Source organism: Nematostella vectensis, chromosome 4, assembly GCF_932526225.1.
Source record: "Nematostella vectensis chromosome 4, jaNemVect1.1, whole genome shotgun sequence".
Taxonomy (NCBI): Eukaryota; Metazoa; Cnidaria; class Anthozoa; order Actiniaria; family Edwardsiidae; genus Nematostella; species Nematostella vectensis.
The window spans coordinates 2,822,736-2,842,578 of NC_064037.1; the positions used below are offsets into that span (position 1 = coordinate 2,822,736).

The following is a 19,843-nucleotide window of genomic DNA, read 5'->3' on the forward strand; positions in this document are numbered from 1 at the left end:
TTGCTAAACTGTTGCAGAGCAAGGAAGTGAATACGTTATGTGCTATCTAAAAGTCTTAACCTAGTCTGCCCCGTCCCCCAGACCCCATTAATAAAAGCGTTCTCAGTTTTTTTTTATGAACGGACGTAGTCACAGATCTTGGCTACCTGTGGAGTTCTCCCAAAGAGAGATTATGGCGGCTTTTTTGAAGGCAGAATCAAACTTTAACGAGACAGACTTTAGAGGGACATATTTCATGACGTATTTTCATCTCTATCTGAACCAAGTTACGCTAAATATGTGATGATTTCTTCTGTCCACTAGTGGTACTTGTAGTGTGTATGAACTGTACTAATCCAACCAAAGGTTCTTTCAGCCACGGACATTTAGTAGGCGTAGTCATACCAAGATAGATTTTGTTTGTCATTTAAAAAGTTTATAGACGAGTTACAAATTCTGACACAGAATTTGTAACTGCCCTGAAGAAGTCTTATTATAGACGAAAATTTGGCAGAGTCGATTTCCAGTTTTTGGTGTATTGAGGAACATTTTAGAATTATTTCTAGTCTCGGTACACTCCACATGTCATATATGAAGTACAGATCTTTATTCCGCTGACCACTTTTCAAAATGGCTGCCGGCAGGTGTGTTTTCACTCGTTTATTTACGTTTTCTATTTTGTGTTTGTACGTCTCCCTAGTTTTATCTAGATTTGATTCAAATGGATACGTATTGTATTGTCCTTGCATGGGTAAGTGATTTCATTATTTTTTTGCATTTTTTTGCAGTTGTTTTGTAAACTTCTGGTATCTTCGAAGGAAGTTTGGAAAGTCTTTAGTCGCTATTTAATTTAAGTTATCATGATATTCAGACTCTTGTTTCCACTTGCAGGGCGTTTTGGAAATCAAGCAGATCATTTTTTAGGCGCGTTATCATTTGCAAAGGAGATCAACAGGACTTTAGCCTTGCCTCCCTGGAGGACATACGTACGTATTAAATGTTTATTTTTCTTTACAATGGCACGCAAAAATAATGCCAACAAATTCACACATGTCTGATGAAATAAAATATTCATGCTTAAGGAATTTAACCAAGTTATGTGACATGATGTTATAAATAGCTTTTTCAGAAATATATGAATATTAATTCCAATGATAGGTTATTGTAGGGCAAATTACATTTGGTAAAAGTGAAAGGGGTCAAGTAGATGGTAATGCAACATAACATCAGCACTTATTAAAAGATAAATGGATTTGAAAATCATGAGATAACTTAATTAATGGTAGGGGTTTACTACTTAGACAGTCACATGACATGATGTCATCAATGACTTAATCAAATATTCATATCTTATATCTAATAAGCCAAGGAAAAAGTGTGTGGCATCTTTCATGGAGAAAATGAGTAACTAGAAAACTCAAGAACCACACGAATCACAATCCCTAGCTAAAAGGGGGTATCGGGAAAGGTTTCCACTTTCAAATGATCAGGCAAAGAGAAGCTGCAATTTAACAATTTTTCTTAGCGAGAGAAAGCACTCACAAACGTGCCGTTTGGAGCAGAGACCCAAAAAGTATTTCTAACTCACAGCCAAAAGCACCATTGACGTCCAGAACTTCAGGGTTTTCAAACCAACCACAATTAATGTTTCCCTCTAGCAGAACCAGAGTGAAGTTAGTTCCTTATTCGCAGTTCCTTTTTCGTCTGTTTCCTTATTCGCTCAGTTCCTTATTCAAATCTCGGGGGGTACTTACATGATATCTTTTAATTCGAGTTGAAACAGTATTTAGGCATAACAGTTTATTCAAAACAAGTCCAACAGCATTTTCGTCGGGTAAATTTGGATGCTTCAACGTGCTCGCTGCTAAGCGGAGCTGTGAACATGAGACTCTATTTGCTACAAAAGGTCAAATTACGCAATGCATGCAATCGCTTTCACAAATGAATCTAGCAAAAGAGAGGAAATCTACCTCTCATCTAATAAATGTATTTGTATCTTGGGCTTTCTTTCCAAACGCATTAATATATTTAGAGGAGAAATATTCACGCTTTACTTGACTACGTATGCATGTAGAAGGAATTTGACCTTTCTAACAAAACCACAATTTGACAGATAGTGCTTGTTGTCAATTAACACCTTGGCTACTAGATATGGCTCTGACAAAACAAATAGATTAGTGCAGTGACACAAATGGGGAACTGTTCCTTATTCAAGTTAGTTTTCACGAATAAGGAAATGGAATCTCCCACGTCCGATTTCGTTTTACGACTTATCCGAATAAGGAATAGACTATGAAGAGGATTGTCAGTGTTTGCTCATCATTTCTCAATAAAGGAAAGGAAATATCATAACGCCCGATTTCGCTTTAACGACTCCTTTCGAAAGAGTTCTCGAAAAAGGAAATGGTATTTCATAACTCCCGATCTCGTTTTAACTACTTATCCGAATAAGGAATAGACTAAAAAGAGGGTCGTTTATGTTTTCTAAACATTTCTCGAATAAGGAAATTTTTTTATAGCATATAAAATTTCTTATAGAATAAAATAAAGATATTTATAATAAAACTTGATATATTGAAAACACAGAGGTAAAAATTAATTTGTAAATTTTCACCTTCAGAAAGACAGGGATCCCAATAGTTAAAAAGCCATCTCTGTTCTCTATTTGAGCACGTTCACACAGGCGATGCATACTCCAGCATGGAATATATACAGATGAGATCTCCATGCTTGACTCCTGGCTTTCTAAGGATTCTGATGGCATAGAGGTGCTTATTGGCTTTCCTGAAAATTATATTCAATGAGCATGTTCTAGCTTAGGTCCTGACTGACATGAACACCAAACAGCCTTATAGCTAAAACCCTCTCAATAACGGTGCCCAATAAATAAAGGTTGCCCGTAGGGGACGGCTGATAAACTAAAATCATGTGGTGTCTCAGAAAGGGATTTAGTGTCTGTGTACTGTTCTCTTATAAGGTCCATCTTAGAGTATGCCTGCGTTGTCTTTTCCAACCTTCCGCAATACCTATGTGCTGCCTTAGAAAGAATTCAAAAAAGATCTCTAGGAATAATTTTCGGTAGTGGCCTTAGCTACGAGGACGCCCTCGAACGCGCATGCTTGTCTTCTTTAGAGGCGCGGCGTCACAATGTGTGCAGAAAATTCATAAGCAATATCAAACAGGGGAGCGTCTTATACCCCCTAGTGTCAAGCAGACTTATATCCTCCAACTCGCCATACTCCCTAAGATCTAAGCGCTCACATAGTGTGGTTCCGGGTCGCACGGACCGTTTTTCCAAATTCGTCTCAGCACAATATGCTGGGGATTTAATGTTATTATGAATTATGTATGGTGTAATGTATTTTGTAGTTAGCTGACCCTACCGGTAATTCAGTTGTAAAAGAACTGCAAACGGTTGAAATAAACGAGCATTATTATTATTATTATTATTATTATTATTATTATTATTATTATTGCAAAAAGTTAATTACAAGCCCTGCATTTTTTTGGGTCTAGCATAACCCTCTCCGAACCGAAGTGGGCAATGTCATTTGCGACATACTGTAAGTAACTGGGAGAGCAACCCAGTATGATTTCATACACTGTGGTATCATCCACTTCATCCACGACGCTAAAAAGAGCCAGGGTTAATTGCCTGAACCTCATATTTGGATAGGCTTCATGAGAATGCTTTTATTGTGAAAGTCATGTGACATTTCAAGCCTTGAGTATACCTTGCGTATATAGCTGTTATGTTATTATATCTCATCATATATAGTCTAAATTTTGCCTTATCATTGTTATTCTTTTTGTTGCTCTCTTTCAATAGAAAAATATCCCTTTTGATGAGTTCTTCCTAGTTGCGCCCATACAGCAATACCATAGGGTAGTTCTCATGGAAGATTTTATGTCTTTCATTGCGCCTACTGTTTGGCCTGCTGGTAAACGTGTCGGGTATTGCTGGCTTCCGCCTGGCTCTTCTACCAAATGTCAAATGAAGGTGATGATTGTTATGTATTGGCTGTACTCATGGATACACTCTAATATTTGGTATTACTAAAAAAATTGATGAGGCTTGAATTGGAATTTCCAAGTTTTTGTTTGTTTGAACAAAATACTATTCATTACATTTTGCATTAATATTTTATACATTTTGTGTATGAAAATAATTACATGTTCCATCAAAGAGTTATTACATTTTGCATTAAGGTTATATTCTTGCCCTATTTAGCATGGCCATTTTAATTTAATGGGTTGCTACGGGCTCTTTTATATTTATTAAGAATTATTTTAAATCATATTTTGCTTTGATTTACAGGATGGAAATCCTTTTCGACCATTCTGGGATGAGCTTGGTGTCGATTTTGATGATTATGAAGTGTTCCACTTGTCTTATCATACAAGAGATGCGTATGTCAGACATCAGTGGAAACAACAGTAAGTCACATGTTAGAGATGCATATGTCAGACAACAGTTGAAACAACAGTAAGCCATACAAGAGATTCATATGTCAGACAACAGTGAAAACAACAGTAAGCCATACAAGAGATTCATATGTCAGACAACAGTTGTAACAACAGTAAGCCACATGGTAGAGATGCATATGTCAGACAGCAGGGAAACAACAGTAAGCCATACAAGAGATGCATAATGTCAGACAACAGTGAAAACAACAGTAAGCCATACAAGAGATGCATATGTCAGACAACAGTGGAAACAACAGTAAGCCACATGGTAGAGATGCATATGTCAGACAGCATTGAAACAACAGTAAGCCATACAAGAGATGCATATGTCAGACAACAGTGAAAACAACAGTAAGCCATACAAGAGATGCATATGTCAGACAACAGTGAAAACAACAGGTAAGCCATACAAGAGATGCATATGTCAGACAACAGTTGTAACAACAGTAAGTCATACAAGAGATGCATATGTCAGACAACAGTGGAAACAACAGTAATCCATACAAGAGATGCATATGTCAGACAACAGTGAAAACAACAGTAAGTCATACAAGAGATGCATATGTCAGACAACAGTGGAAACAACAGTAAGCCATTCAAGAGATACATATGTCGGACAATAGTGGAAACAACAGTTACATAGTAGAGATGCATGTAACAATATTGTTATGTTCATTTAGTGATTTGTTATTAGTGGTTTTGTTATGCAATTAGTCACTGCTCCCCAACGTGCCCCAGATATCACAGTATTGATGTATGACACCGGGGTCAGTTTTTAAAATAGACTGAGCATGAATAAGACAATTGGGGGGGGGGGGCACAATACAGAAACATAAGAAAGTATTTGGGGGGGGGGCACAATACAGAAACATTAAGAAAGTATTGGGGGGAGGTACAATACAGAAACATTAAGAAAGTATTGGGGAGGGGGGGTACAATACAGAAACATTAAGAAAGTATTGGGGGGGTACAATACGGAAACATTAAGAAAGTATTGGGGGGGGTACAATACAGAAACATTAAGAAAGTATTGGGGGGGTACAATACAGAAACATTAAGAAAGTATTGGGGGGGGGGGGGTACAATACAGAAACATTAAGGATTTCATTTGCGCACACAGATTCCCCCCATCTTTGCACCCTGTGCTGGCATTTCGAGGTGCCCCTGCTACCTTCCCAGTACTTGAACTTGACCGTCAGCTTCACCAGTACTTACAGTGGTCTCCTAAGATAACCCAGCAAGTCGAGGAGTACATAAGCAAGTCGTTGCCAAAGGGAAAGTTTGTAGGGATTCATCTACGAAATGGCATTGACTGGGTAAGTCTAAAAGTAAGATGCAATCCTGCTGAAGCTTGGAAAAAAGAAGAGCACCAGGCATGATAATTAGTAGAAAACTATTAGGCTTAGTATACATAATATTTAAAGATATTCATAGGTGATATATCCATTAATGTAGAGAATAATGAAATTGTGTAGTTTGCAAGGCATTCATGTATTGTCCGTCAAGTCTGCTCGAGTGTTTTACTTCAGTGTTTAAAGCTCATATTAATTATCAATCTAAATTCTATGCATCGTGTCTTATCAGCCTTCCCCCTTTAAGATAACGACCTTGTTTGTTATTTTGTTTTTTTCTTATCTTATGTATAGCACAATAAAAAAATCCCCAATGCAACACACTCAACGTATTGGCCATAGTCTCCTCTTCCTTGAAGTGTGGGTCATTAAAAAATAATATAGTGCACGCCAAAATCTTTAAACGTTTTGGTAGAGAGTTTTAAAGAGTACAACTGGAATGGTGTAAATAATGGTGTTTTCCATCGTGATGCAGCAAAATGCCTGTGAGCATGTGGATGGGATCTCCAGCTTCATGGCGTCGCCTCAGTGCCTGGGATACAGCCATTACCGCACAGTTACCAAGACCATCTGCCTTCCTTCCCCTGATGACATCATCAATCAAACCTTGACAGCTGTCAATCAAATCCATGCCAAAGCTGTGTACGTTGCTACAGATAATAACCCTATGCTACAGGAGCTCAGGGCTGCACTCACAAAAAACGTAAGCATTTCAGACAAATTTTAAAATTAACCTTGTACAAGAGAAAATGGGAATCATCAACAAACAAATTATTATCTATAATATTTGATTTGATAAAACCCTAGATAGGTTGAGCAGATCCTTTGCGATTCATCATCATAAAAAAATGTGTGCTGTGATGCTTGCCCGTTTTCATGAGGGAGCTTATTTTTAAAAACAGCAATAACACCATCGATTGCATTTGAGGCTATTTCAAATAATTTGGACAAATCGTATCAAGATCTTGAATTAACAGTATAAAGGTGTGGAGTAAATATTTGCAATCCCTGGAGACTCCTTCATTCTCTAGAAGTATGGGGTTCTCTGTCTCACCCACATAGTCATACATCCACTGGTACAATGATAGCTCAAAAAGATACCTATACCGCCACTTTGATCATCTCTTTTTATTTTATTTTACTTTATTTAGTTTCATTTTATTCCATTTCATTGTATTTATATTTCATTTCATTTATTTTTTATTTTTGTTGTTATTTCATTTAGTTTTATTTAATTTTTTGGATTGTCAGGTTATTGTGGTTCATCAGAATCCCTGGTTACCGCAGCTAGACCTTGCCATTCTCGCCAGAGCCGACCACTTCATCGGCAACTGCGTGTCTTCATTTAGCGCGTTCGTAAAACGTGAACGTGACGTGAATGGCAGGACCACTACTTTCTTCGGCTTCACTGGGAACGGCTGATCGGGCACGCTACTCAGTTGTTGTTTTTGTAAAGCAATTCTACAATAGGATGTACAAGAGGCTCAGAGCTTCGCGGCGATTCGCTAAAATCGTTGTCGCCGCGAAGCCCGGAGCCTCTGGTACCCTGGGGTACAATAGTACCGAGCAGATATTTATTTGCTCCATTGATACTGAATGGTATACATTCCAAACATTATATTTCCACGAAAAGTATATTTCCACGAAAAGTATATATCAAGAATATGCAAACAAAAACCGGACACTTGGTTTACATAAAGCGCTACAGGGTGCCCAATCATTTATCTGACTTATTTCCAAGCGAATCAATGGATCAATGACTAATGTAGCACAAAAGTTTACTTTTAACAAAGTTTTTATGGTTGGATAAACGAAGGTATAAAATTGGTTGCCATGGTAACATGGTGGGGCGCAACAACATGCAAATGACATCAACACGAGTTTTATGAAAGGTTTAATGCGTTGCCCTGTCTTGGTAAAGGTATTGTATTCGTGGCTTGAGTTGCCCTGTCTTGGTAAAGGTATTGTATTCGTGGCTTGAGTTGCCCTGTCTTGGTAAAGGTATTGTATTCGTGGCTTGAGTTGCCCTGTCTTGGTAAAGGTATTGTATTCGTGGCTTGAGTTGCCCTGTCTTGGTAAAGGTATTGTATTCGTGGCTTGAGTTGCCCTGTCTTGGTAAAGGTATTGTATTCGTGGCTTGAGTTGCCCTGTCTTGGTAAAGGTATTGTATTTGTGGCTTGAGTTGCCCTGTCTTGGTAAAGGTATTGTATTCGTGGCTTGAGTTGCCCTGTCTTGGTAGAGGTATTATATTCTTTTCTTGAGTTGTCCTTTTCTGGTAAAGGTATTATATTCGTGGCTTGAGTTGTCCTGTTTTGGTAAAGGTATTATATTCTTGACTTGATTTGTCCTGTTCTGGTAAAGGTATTATATTCTTGACTTGATTTGTCCTGTTCTGGTAAAGGTATTGTATTCTTGACTTGATTTGCCCTGTTCTGGTAAAGGTATTATATTCTTGACTTGATTTGTCCTGTTCTGGTAAAGGTATTCTTTGCTGGAGTTGTCCTGTCTTGGTAAAGGTATTATATGTGTGGCTTGAGTTGCCCTGTATTGTTAAAGGTATTATATTCGTGGCTTGAATTGTCCTGTTCTGGTAAAGGTATTATATTCGTGGCTTGAGTTGTCCTGTCTTGGTAGGCTTGAGTTGTCCTGTTCTGGTAAAGGTATTATATTCGTGGCTTGAGTTGTCCTGTTCTGGTAAAGATAATATATTCTTGGCTTGATTTGTCCTGTCTTGGTAAAGGTATTATATTCTTTGCTGGAGTTGTCCTGTCTTGGTAAAGGTATTATATTCTTTGCTGGAGTTGCTTTGTCTTGGTAAAGGTATTATATTCTTTGCTGGAGTTCTCCTGTCTTGGTAAAGGTATTATGTTCGTGGCTTGAGATGTCCTGTCTTGTTAAAGGTATTATATTTGTGGCTTGAATTGTCCTGTTCTGTTAAAGGTATCATATTCGTGGCTTGAGTTGCCCTGTCTTGGCAGAGGTATCATATTCTTGGCTTGAGTTGTCCTGTCTTGGTAAAGGTATTATATTCGTGGCTTCAGTTGTCCTGTTCTGGTAAAGGTATTATATTCGTGGCTTGAGTTGTCCTCTCTTGGTAAATATATTATATTCTTGGCTTGAGTTGTCCTGTCTTGGTAGCTGCAAGAATGTCGAAATCAGATGCTCCCCTTCCTGACGCCACGGCCAGCAAATGACTGATGTCGAAGATGAGTTTCTGTATTTTGTCCATGCATCTTCGGCTCAGCGGATCGTTTTCGGTCTCGGTGCAAAGAAAAAGCTTCAGAAATGGGCTGATTTCACTGCTGTGGTCTGGCTGTGCCTCTTTGTTGCGATATTTCTCGACCCACTTCTCGGTGATGTCCTGAGGTTCCTTGGCTATTGGTTTTTCCTTTCCTGGAAAATTCTCTATAAGCCCTTTGGTCTGTGTTTTTAAGGTGTTGATGATACCGCTCAATTTACTTGTTCTTAGCAGGGTATCTAAGCCGTTTATGGAGTAGAAAGTCCGGTAAAGATATTTGCTCATCTTTACCAGACATTTTGCGACTTTGTCAGATGGTCCACAGTGCTGGAATTCCTTGTTAGCATCGGCCCAGTTCTCAACCATGGACACCCAGTAGTCCAGCACCGTCAACAGGTCTTTGATTTCGTTCTTCTTCATCTGAAGCACGCCCACTACGACTCGAATCGTCCCTCTAGTGTGATAAGCTTCCGCCGCGAATACTAGGGCAATTGACATCTAAAACGAGTTTGAAAACGTATTTCAGCCGATCACTTCTATGTCCTTCGATTCGATTATTATCTAAACGGTGAAGGTTCTCTTGTTATCTAAAAGGTTCTCTTAATGAGCTATCGCTATGAAGAGTTCTCGTGCCCAGTTTGTCCCTTTTTCTATTGATGGATTATTAGCCGTAAAGGACATCGAAAAATGGGTGCACGATTCAATGGACATAAAGATAGCTGGGGGGCACACACACGCCCCTACTGGCCATTTCCTTACAATTTTGGAAAACATTTCCTTACAATTTTGCAAAACATTAGGAGGACACGCCCCCCCTGCCCCTATTGGGTTACGGTACAGTCCCCCTGCCCCTGTTGGCATTACGGTACAGTCCCCCTGCCCCTATAGGGTTACGGTAAAGTCCCACCTGCCCCTATAGGCGTTACGGTACAGCCCCCTGGCCCTATAGGCGTTACGGCACAGTCCCCCTGCCCCTATAGGGTTACGGTACAGCCCCCCTGCCCCTCTAGGGTTACGGTACAATCCCCCTGCCCCTATAGGGTTACGGTACAGTCCCCCTGTCCCTATAGGGTTACGGTACAGTCCCCCTGCCCCTATTGGCGTTACGTCACAGTCCCCCTGCCCCTATAGGCGTTACGGTACAGTCCTCCTGCCCCTATAGGGTTACTGTACATTCCTCCTGCCCCTATTGGCGTTACGGTACAGTCCCCCTGCCCCTATAGGCGTTACGGTACAGTCCCCCTGCCCCTATAGGGTTACGGTACAGTCCCACCTGCCCCTATAGGCGTTACGGTACAGTCCCCCTGCCCCTATAGGGTTACGGTACAGTCCCCCTGCCCCTATAGGGTTACGGTACAGTCCCACCTGCCCCTATAGGCGTTACGGTACAGTCCCCCTGCCCCTATAGGGTTACGGTACAGTCCCCCTGCCCCCCATTGGCGTTACGGTACAGTCCCCCTGCCCCTCTAGGGTTACGGTACAATCCCCCTGCCCCTATTGGCGTTACTGTACGGCCCCCCTGCCCCTATAGGGTTACGGTACAGTCCCCCTGCCACTATAGGCGTTACGGTACAGTCCCCCTGCCCCTATAGGGTTACTGTACAGTCCTCCTGCCCCTATAGGGTTACGGTACAGTCCCCCTGCCCCTATAGGGTTACGGTACAGTCCCCCTGCCCCTATAGGGTTACGGTACAGTCCCCCTGCCCCTATAGGGTTACGGTACAGTCCCCCTGCCCCTATAGGGTTACGGTACAGTCCCCCTGCCCCTATAGGGTTACGGTACAGTCCTCCTGCCCCTATAGGGTTACTGTACAGTCCTCCTGCCCCTATTGGCGTTACGGTACAGTCCCCCTGCCCCTATAGGGTTACGGTACAGTCCCCCTGCCCCTATAGGGTTATGGTACAGTCCCCCTGCCCCTATAGGGTTACGGTACAGTCCCCCTGCCACTATAGGCGTTACGGTACAGTCCTCCTGCCCCTATAGGGTTACGGTACAGTCCTCCTGCCCCTATAGGTTACGGTACAGTCCTCCTGCCCCTATAGGGTTACGGTACAGTCCCCCTGCCCCTATAGGGTTACGGTACAGTCCCCCTGCCCCCCATTGGCGTTACGGTACAGTCCCCCTGCCCCTATAGGGTTACGGTACAGTCCCCCTGCCCCTATAGGGTTACGGTACAGTCTTCCTGCCCCTATAGGGTTACTGTACAGTCCTCCTGCCCCTATTGGCGTTACGGTACAGTCCCCCTGCCCCTATAGGGTTACGGTACAGTCCCCCTGCCCCTATAGGCGTTACGGTACAGTCCCCCTTCCCCTATAGGGTTACGGTACAGTCCCCCTGCCCCTATAGGGTTACGGTACAGTCCCCCTGCCCCTATAGGCGTTACGATACAGTCCCCCTGCCCCTATAGGGTTACGGTACAGTCCCCCTGCCCCTATAGGGTTACGGTACAGTCCCCCTGCCCCTATTGGCGTTACGGTACAGTCCCCCTGCCCCTATAGGGTTAAGGTACAGTCCCCCTGCCCCTATAGGGTTACGGTACAGTCCCCCTGCCCCCCATTGGCGTTACGGTACAGTCCCTCCATTCCCCTATAGGGTTACGGTACAGTCCCTCCATTCCCCTATAGGGTTACGGTACAGCCCCTCCATTCCCCTATAGGGTTACGGTACAGTCCCTCCATTCCCCTATGGGCGTTACGGTACAGCCCCTCCATTCCCCTATAGGGTTACGGTACAGCCCCTCCATTCCCCTATAGGGTTACGGTACAGTCCCTCCATTCCCCTATGGGCGTTACGGTACAGCCCCTCCATTCCCCTATGGGCGTTACGGTACAGCCCCTCCATTCCCCTATAGGGTTACGGTACAGCCCCTCCATTCCCCTATAGGGTTACGGTACAGCCCCTCCATTCCCCTATGGGCGTTACGGTACAGCCCCTCCATTCCCCTATGGGCGTTACGGTACAGCCCCTCCATTCCCCTATAGGGTTACGGTACAGCCCCTCCATTCCCCTATGGGCGTTACGGTACAGCCCCTCCATTCCCCTATAGGCGTGACGGTACAGTCCCCCTGCCCCTATAGGGTTACGGTACAGCCCCCTGGCCCTATAGGGTTACGGTACAGTCCCCCTGCCCCTATAGGGTTACGGTACAGTCCCTCCATTCCCCTATGAGCGTTACAGCACTGATGCTTGGTTAAGACTCGCCTCAGACACATAGTTGTTGATCATCGGGAGTTCATTAGTTTTGTAGTTTTTCTCTGCTTGCTGGACGATGGACTGGTACAAGTCGTTATGCTTTGCTCGGAACTTGTCCTTACTGTCAAAGTTCTCTTCTGACCATTCTTGATATTTTTTTTCATATAGCTCCAACCATTTCTGAAAAAACCCTTTCTTGTCGACATTTTCCATCTGGCCAGTACGTGCGTTTGCTGAGCCGGGTAGACTTTCCTTAGCATCGGCCACTAGTTCGTCGAAATAGGGTTTCCAGAATTTGTACAACTGAAAAAGAAAAATTGGGATCCTTTTATTATCGAGTACCTCTTCTAAGTCCTCGTTTGGCTTACTTTCGTGGGCTCTCTTTAACAGCAGAACAGACAGACGACGATTTACAGACGGACCGTTAGTTTACCTTAAAATATGAGCTTGCCAGCTCCTGCATTTGGTAGTAGGCCTTAAGATTAGCGTTGAATAAGTCTTTAGGAAAAGCAGTGCTTCCCGCTCCTTGGAATACGTACAAGTCTGGCATGGCATACTCCAGGGTAAACGCGTAAATATTCGTGTCGAAGACTCGCTCCGACGGCTTGCCGAACAGTAATTGGTCACCTGGAATACAAATATCACGTAAGGGGTAAGCCTGCGATCTCACGAACAATAGTTCAGCCTGCGATCTTACCCGCATTTGTTTAGCCTATTATAATTTGATTGTACCTTCCTTGTGTTTTTCGAAATAGTCATTGAATTTCGCTGTGAGTGATCCAGATTCTGGGCCAATAAGTCCCACGTCGTAGTCAGAAGTTGGGCTCGCACTGCCGTATGGCGCCGGAAAGCACACTTCGTCAGGGACCTTAGTCTTGCCATCCTGCTCTTGACACCCTGTTAGCCTCTCTTCGCTCAGCTCGAACAGCAAGTGAGTGACATACAGGTAGCGTGCGTCCGTAATGGCCAGCAGACGACCATTATCTTTGTAAATGGATCTTTCCTTTGTTGCTTCCCAGTCATTATTCCGCATGAAAAACTTCTCGATTCGGTTGGCAACTTTCTACAAATAGTAAGAGGGTTAAAAAACATGAAAACATTTTTTTGTTAGTTTGCTTGTTTGTTATTTTTGCTTGTTTATTTTTATGTGTTTGTTAATTCGTACTTTATTTGTGTTGTGGTTGCTTGTTTGATACCTTGAAGTAATCACTTCTTTTCTCTCCCTTGAACATAGGCTTTGTATACTTGTTTTTTTTTTGTCCCAATTATCGGGCGGCTGCAAGCTGTAATAACACTGGACGCATTTCTTGAACCAGTCCGCCTCAGCTTCCTCAGTCTCATCGGTCACAGTGATCACATCCGAGTCGAAGTTTCTGTTTGCAAGATTTAGGCACTAAATAAGCTCTTTTTTGCATTTTGTGCCTTTTGAGCAACTTCAGAAGAGATCCAGCCCTCCACCTCATACACCCGGAGGCAGTTTTGTCAGGATACCCCCATGTCAGGGTATCCCCATGTCAGTGTACCCCCATGTCAGGATACCCCTATGTCAGGGTACCCCCATGTCAGGGTACCCCCCATGTCAGGATACCCCCATGTCAGGGTACACCCATGTCAGGATACCCACATGTCAGGGTACCCCCATGTCAGTGTACCCCCCATGTCAGGGTACCCCCATGACAGGGTACCCCCATGTCTGTATACCCCCATGTCAGTACCCCATGTCAGGGTACCCCCATGTCAGGATACCCACATGTCAGGATACCCCCAGGTCAGGATACCCCCATGTCAGGGTACCCCCATGTCAGTATACCCCCATGTCAGGGTACCCCCATGTCAGGGTATCCCCATGTCAGTGTACCCCCCATGTCAGGGTACCCCCATGACAGGGTACCCCCATGTCTGTATACCCCCATGTCAGTACCCCATGTCAGGGTACCCCCATGTCAGGATACCCACATGTCAGGATACCCCCAGGTCAGGGTACCCCCATGACAGGGTACCCCCATGTCTGTATACCCCCATGTCAGTACCCCATGTCAGGGTACCCCCATGTCAGGATACCCACATGTCAGGGTACACCCATGTCAGGATACCCCCATGTCAGGATACCCCCATGTCAGTATACCCCCATGTCAGGGTACCCCCATGTCAGGGTATCCCCATGTCAGTATACCCCATGTCAGGGTACCCACAGGTCAGGATACCCCCATGTCAGTATACCCCCATGTCAGGATACCCCATGTCAGGGTACCCACAGGTCAGGATACCCCCATGTCAGTATACCCCCATGTCAGGATACCCACATGCCAGGATACCCCCAGGTCAGGATACCCCCATGTCAGGATACCCCCATGTCAGTATACCCCCATGTCAGGGTACCCCCATGTCAGGGTATCCCCATGTCAGTGTACCCCCATGTCAGGGTACCCCCATGACAGGGTACCCACATGTCTGTATACCCCCATGTCAGTACCCCATGTCAGGGTACCCCCATGTCAGGGTATCCCCATGTCAGGGTACCCCCATGTCAGGGTATCCCCATGTCAGGGTACCCCCATGTCAGGGTATCCCCATGACAGGGTGCTCTGATGCCTTAAATTAACCCAGGGAGACAATATTTCAATCCTTAAATTCCAAAAAGCAAGCAGTCCAGAATCTCCTTTCGCGGCCTCTATATGACAAGCGGACCACCGAATCGATTCCTAAAAGTGTCAATTTCTAACTTACGTTCCGATATTTACAAGAAATCGATTCGGTGGCCCGCTTGAAATAACAAATAAAGTGTGACTCATGATGCAAGGTGGAGTGGTTTGCGACTATAGTATTTTAGATTTCGAACAAAACCCCTCAAATCTGCGATTTTATTTGCACTTGCATCGCGCCTCGCCGATTAAAATATATCATTATTTTCACAATTTCACTAAAAGCATTGGTTTTGCCACAGATCTGATCGATCAAAACTCTTTTGAAAAGCTACCAAACGGGTTTAAATTTGAATGAATTTTACACTGGACTTAGTTCAAATACCACCCTTGCTGATGAGAAAGCAATGAACGTCACTATGTATGATGGAACTAAACTTACTTTATTTCAGTCTCACATTCCCTATTTCGAGTGTCTGAGAAGGTGCACCCGTAGACCATACATGCCTGCAGCGTAGAAAGTCAAATATATGAGAAGTATAAAGATGACGGTTGGAACCCCCCAAAAACAATCTATTTTTTTAGATCTGGACATACCATCAACATTGTGGCCCCTGTAATTGACCAATATAGCCGCCACATTCCCTGAGATGAATTCAAGAAAATGGAGTTATTGAGAAAGATTGTGGATTATATGAATTAAGTTGGTACCCTAATGCTTAGAATGATGCAGTTGATGATGATAACGAAAATATTCACCATATAACAACAATCCTGTCAGAGTGCTAGCCGTTCTTTCTCTTGAAACTGGACACAGAGTGTGTTACCTCACCCTTTTGCAAGCACGTTTGACTGCTTTGTCAAACTCTCGATTCTCTAATGTCAAGATTTGTCAAGAGAAAAAAATTTTAAAAGCTCTTGTACTTGATCAATTATTAATATGAACAATTAAATTTGTTTTAAATTGTTCACAAACAGGTGCGACTGGTTTTAGAGATTCACACACCGTAACGTGTTTTTTGAAAGAAAAGTGTCAAATTTGATCAAACATTTTATTATTTTTTGTCATGTGAACAATTTAATTAAAATGGAATGGGTTGGATGAGCTCGTCGAAAATAATTCCGCTATCTGTAAGTGAGTTAAAAACAAGTTCATGAAATTCCCTCCCGATTCCCAAATTTCGGGTGGGAAATTTTAAATTTTCAATAAAAAAGCTGTTATGACAAAATGTCGTCAGGTATCCTGTCGTAGTAACACTAGTAGCGACAGTACTCCTCTTTAAAGTCTCCTGCCAACAGCACTGCAGACAAAGCTTGTATTATATTAATAAAGCCCTAACAACTCCCATGAGGCTTTTTTATTTCCTCACAGAGGGGGAGGGGGGCTATTAAAGAGAGGGATTATCAAAATTTTCAACGGCGTTGTTGACACCGTGTACCCAAACTTGTCACAAGTTTGGGTACACGGTGTCAACAACGCCGTTGAAAAATTTGAGATTTCTTATTTGGTTTGATTCTTTCTCTTGTTGGTTAAAGGGAAGAGTATCGACCGAACCTTTTCCCCTGGGTACTATGGCATGACTTTAAAGGGGACGAAAGAAAATGATTAAGCTGCTGGATTATCGACAACATAATCAACAACCTTATCATGGAGAAGGCGAAGAGAAAGAGTCCTTGTCTTTCTCGAACACGAAATACTCTTTTTGTGTATCCAGTTTTTATCTATTATTTTTTCATTGTTACAAGTCCGTAGTTTTTAGTTATTCATACATTGTTTTTTTTGTGTGGAAATTTAGAGATAACTAACAAAAGCATTACAAACAACGAGCAAGCAGGGGTGGGTGTCCGAGTGCACAGCCACCATCAGCTATCACGTTTTCCATATTCCTACTTAAACAATTTTAAATAAGTTATTCTTCTCATAAGCTCTTTGGAAAACGATAGTAATAAAAAATATATATTAAAAAGTCTTAAACATATATGTAAGATAACATAGACAATTTTAAAATCGTTCCATCCATGAATAGCTTAATTGAGATTATTCTTTTCTTTCTCGAAACATTTTCGTGGTAAAAAATAGCGATATTTTAATTGTATAGTAGGTGGCGATAAATTTAGTGTGAAATATGTTATTATAAAGGCTGAATGGTTCCTTGAGTGCGCGTGTATCACCCGCTTTAAGCCCCTCCCCTTCACGACAAGGCAGGTGTCATCAATTTCAATAATGAGCAATCGAGAAACCTGTTTTATTTTATTTTATAAAATTTAACTTTAGACAGAACAAGAAACAGATGCAGCATTTTTATTTGTGCAGTGTGCAAGTAAAAGATATTGATGTTTTGTTGTTATGAATAATTATGATAAAGGCGTTGAATACACACATGGACGCTTTATCCCTATTATTGGCTTTTGTTTTTGGACTCCAATACATGTGCGTTCAGTCATGTCCGATGCTAACAGATAATGATAAATGTTATCAGACCAATTTCATTTGTATCTATGATAAATAATGTTATAGGATATTGATTAGGATGAATGTTATCAGACAAATTTTTGTATCTAATAAATAATGTGGTGTGGTAAAGCACGGATACGTTTCCATTGCCGACTAGCGATATCAAATGAGCCAAGACTACAAAACGGAGAAAAGAGATGGGTCACTTGGCAACGATCAGTGCCAAATTTTACCAGAAATTCAATACCAAATCCAATCAGATGGGCCCGAAAAAGGGCGAAATAAAGGTTACTGGCGTGGGCCTGTGCGTGTTATTTGCGATTTAGATTTTAGGATTGTAAAGTGATGGTGGAAATGGTGAAAGCTTGAAATAAATGTTTTAATTTTCACAATTATGTCCTGGCCAAACAAAACGCAAGTCTCAGCGAAAGTTGCCACAAGTTTCGACATTAGTGAACTTGCGTTGATTTGCGAAGAAATGGTCAAACGAAACGTTAATTGTCCAGTAACATAACTTTAAGAAAATTTTTCTTGTCTGTGGTGTTTTATGGCAAAGGCTTTCACGTCTGATTTCCGAGCACCCTCAACCAACCTTTTTCGTGGTTTGAAAACATTTCCTGGTTTTCCTGGTAGCCTTCCTGTAGACTTTGATAGTTTTTTTTTTTTTCCGGCACGAAAACCCCCCGAAACATGGATAATGTGCTGCGACCGTGATATGCAAACTCCGTGTCTTCGGAGGTTCTCATGCCGGAAAAAATATCAAAGCCTTCGGAAGGCTAGTTTCTGATGACTTTTAGCTCTTTTTGTCTTGTCTTAGGCCCTGTTTTCATTCTGTTCACATAACAAGAATAGCTTGGGACTAAGAATCATCACGCGCTACATTATTTAGAGTTCGCATTAGCGCGATTAGACTAGAAAAAGTGGAAGGCTGGCGAAAATAAGTATTCGTGAAAAAATCACCATATTTCATAACATATTTGCGTGCTAATCCATTTAGCACTCTTGCGTGACTTGGTTATTACCAAGTCATTATCAGTCAATCAAACAGATGTTGATTTATCAAGCTCGACTATACCTTTCCACGACTCCATGAACTTTTATTTGGTAATACGTGATATAGCTTAAAGATATTTCTCTACTGGAGAAACCTTTTATATTGCAATGTTAATTTTAATATGCTTTCCGCTTTAGCTGGCCTCCAGCGAGATTTCCTGTTTTCTCGTGGTGTTTACTGGAAATAGATTAGAAAGCGATAAACCAGGTACAAAAAAAAAACAGTATAAAGGCACAAAGAATCGTGACTTTAAGGTATATTAAAAGATAAATGTCTTGCATGGTCACATCGAGTCTTATTATAATGTTCAGGAGGAATGTTGACATACCGGGCTGTCTGGACGGGGCCTTGGGCGAGCGGAAAGGCGTTGACGTACCGGAAGTTGTTCTGTCAGCAGCAAGACTCAAGGTGATCACCTCTCAACCGGCAGCACAAGCTCTCAGCACAAGAGAAGCGAGGAGCCTCTCACAAACACGCATCGCTTCCCTGAAAAGGCTCAAACTTAAAGTAAAGGCCTGCTCGGTAGACAAAGTACTCGGGACGGGATTTTGCGAGAACCTCACTGAATACGTCAGCATGAGTCGGGCGCTACGTTCTGCTGTATGCTGTCTCTTTTTTACGGGGCTTGTGCTCTCAATGTTTGCATTTGCCGAATGTAAACGTCTCAAGACAAAGTTTGATTCAAGGAGGCATGCAAGCAAAGATGGAGTAGTCTCCGTGAGTAGAGATGGACGGTACCTCGACACCGGTAAGCCTAATGCGATGTTTATTTTGTTGAATTTGGTGAGTGCGCTTAGCGCTTGTGTTATTTAAGGGCAACATTTCAATGGGATTTGTGCCAGGACTGGGATATCTGTTAAAGAGCGTGTAATATGCCGTGTTCTTGCTAATTCGACGCTATTTTTTTTTTATATTATTATTATTATTATAATTAGTGATGCGTCTCGGGCAATATTCTCACACGCGTCTATTGTAGGCCAATGTAGACGTGAGTACTCGATAACCAGCCTACCGTGCAATAAATGCGTGATATACATTACTCTATTGTTTATCGGTGGCTGATAACGCAACATTTTAAAGGCAAAGAACCCACGCAAATCATCACATTTTCTAGAATAACCGCAAAATTGTACCCGGTCTCACGCCTCATGTTGCGTGTTTTATCTTCCATCTATCAGATCTTTTGATAACCCTACTACAACATTGAGCTCCTCTTCAGCTCTATATCATCACAAAGTTCTGTATCTCGGGTTTATAGATCCTCCGTGCGGAGTGAAACAGCCGTACTTGGGATAGTTTTAGGGGTGATTTTGAGGCCTTTCGGAAGAGGGTTCAACTTCCTTAACAATGTTCAAACGTCCATCACTTGAACCTACATGAAACCTTTTATATGATGCCAGACAAAAAAACGGCGATTTACTTCGAAGCCTATGAGCTTGTGCATCATGTCGAATAAACGACTA

General features: G+C 42.3%; 3 protein-coding genes across 3 annotated transcripts in view; 2 read left to right on the forward strand and 1 right to left on the reverse strand.

Moving 5' to 3' along the window:
• The first annotated feature begins 578 nt into the window (after positions 1 to 578).
• LOC5511529 (GDP-fucose protein O-fucosyltransferase 1) lies at positions 579 to 7,622 on the forward strand. Its single transcript, XM_001631922.3, has 7 exons — positions 579 to 730; positions 871 to 965; positions 3,809 to 3,979; positions 4,298 to 4,416; positions 5,567 to 5,762; positions 6,274 to 6,501; positions 7,050 to 7,622. Exons 1-7 carry the CDS (start codon positions 610 to 612, stop codon positions 7,218 to 7,220), a joined length of 1,101 nt encoding a protein of 366 aa, XP_001631972.1. The 5' UTR covers positions 579 to 609; the 3' UTR covers positions 7,221 to 7,622.
• A 433-nt stretch (positions 7,623 to 8,055) lies between these two features.
• On the reverse strand, positions 8,056 to 15,777 carry LOC116617858. Its single transcript, XM_032380948.2, has 8 exons — positions 15,631 to 15,777; positions 15,469 to 15,516; positions 15,314 to 15,378; positions 13,426 to 13,602; positions 12,962 to 13,292; positions 12,663 to 12,856; positions 12,239 to 12,532; positions 8,056 to 9,534 (listed from the first exon to the last, which is right to left on the reverse strand). The coding sequence occupies exons 4-8, from the start codon at positions 13,459 to 13,461 to the stop codon at positions 8,902 to 8,904; spliced, it is 1,488 nt and encodes a 495-aa protein (XP_032236839.1). The 5' UTR covers positions 13,462 to 13,602; positions 15,314 to 15,378; positions 15,469 to 15,516; positions 15,631 to 15,777; the 3' UTR covers positions 8,056 to 8,901.
• A 2,768-nt stretch (positions 15,778 to 18,545) lies between these two features.
• LOC5511542 (laminin subunit alpha-5) overlaps positions 18,546 to 19,843 on the forward strand; it is a 31,679-nt gene continuing 30,381 nt past the window's right edge. The window contains exons 1-2 of the mRNA XM_048726696.1: positions 18,546 to 18,587; positions 18,692 to 19,128. Of these exons, the coding sequence (XP_048582653.1) occupies positions 18,957 to 19,128 (172 nt within the window). The 5' untranslated portion in view covers positions 18,546 to 18,587; positions 18,692 to 18,956. The remainder of the gene's footprint in view (positions 18,588 to 18,691; positions 19,129 to 19,843) is intronic.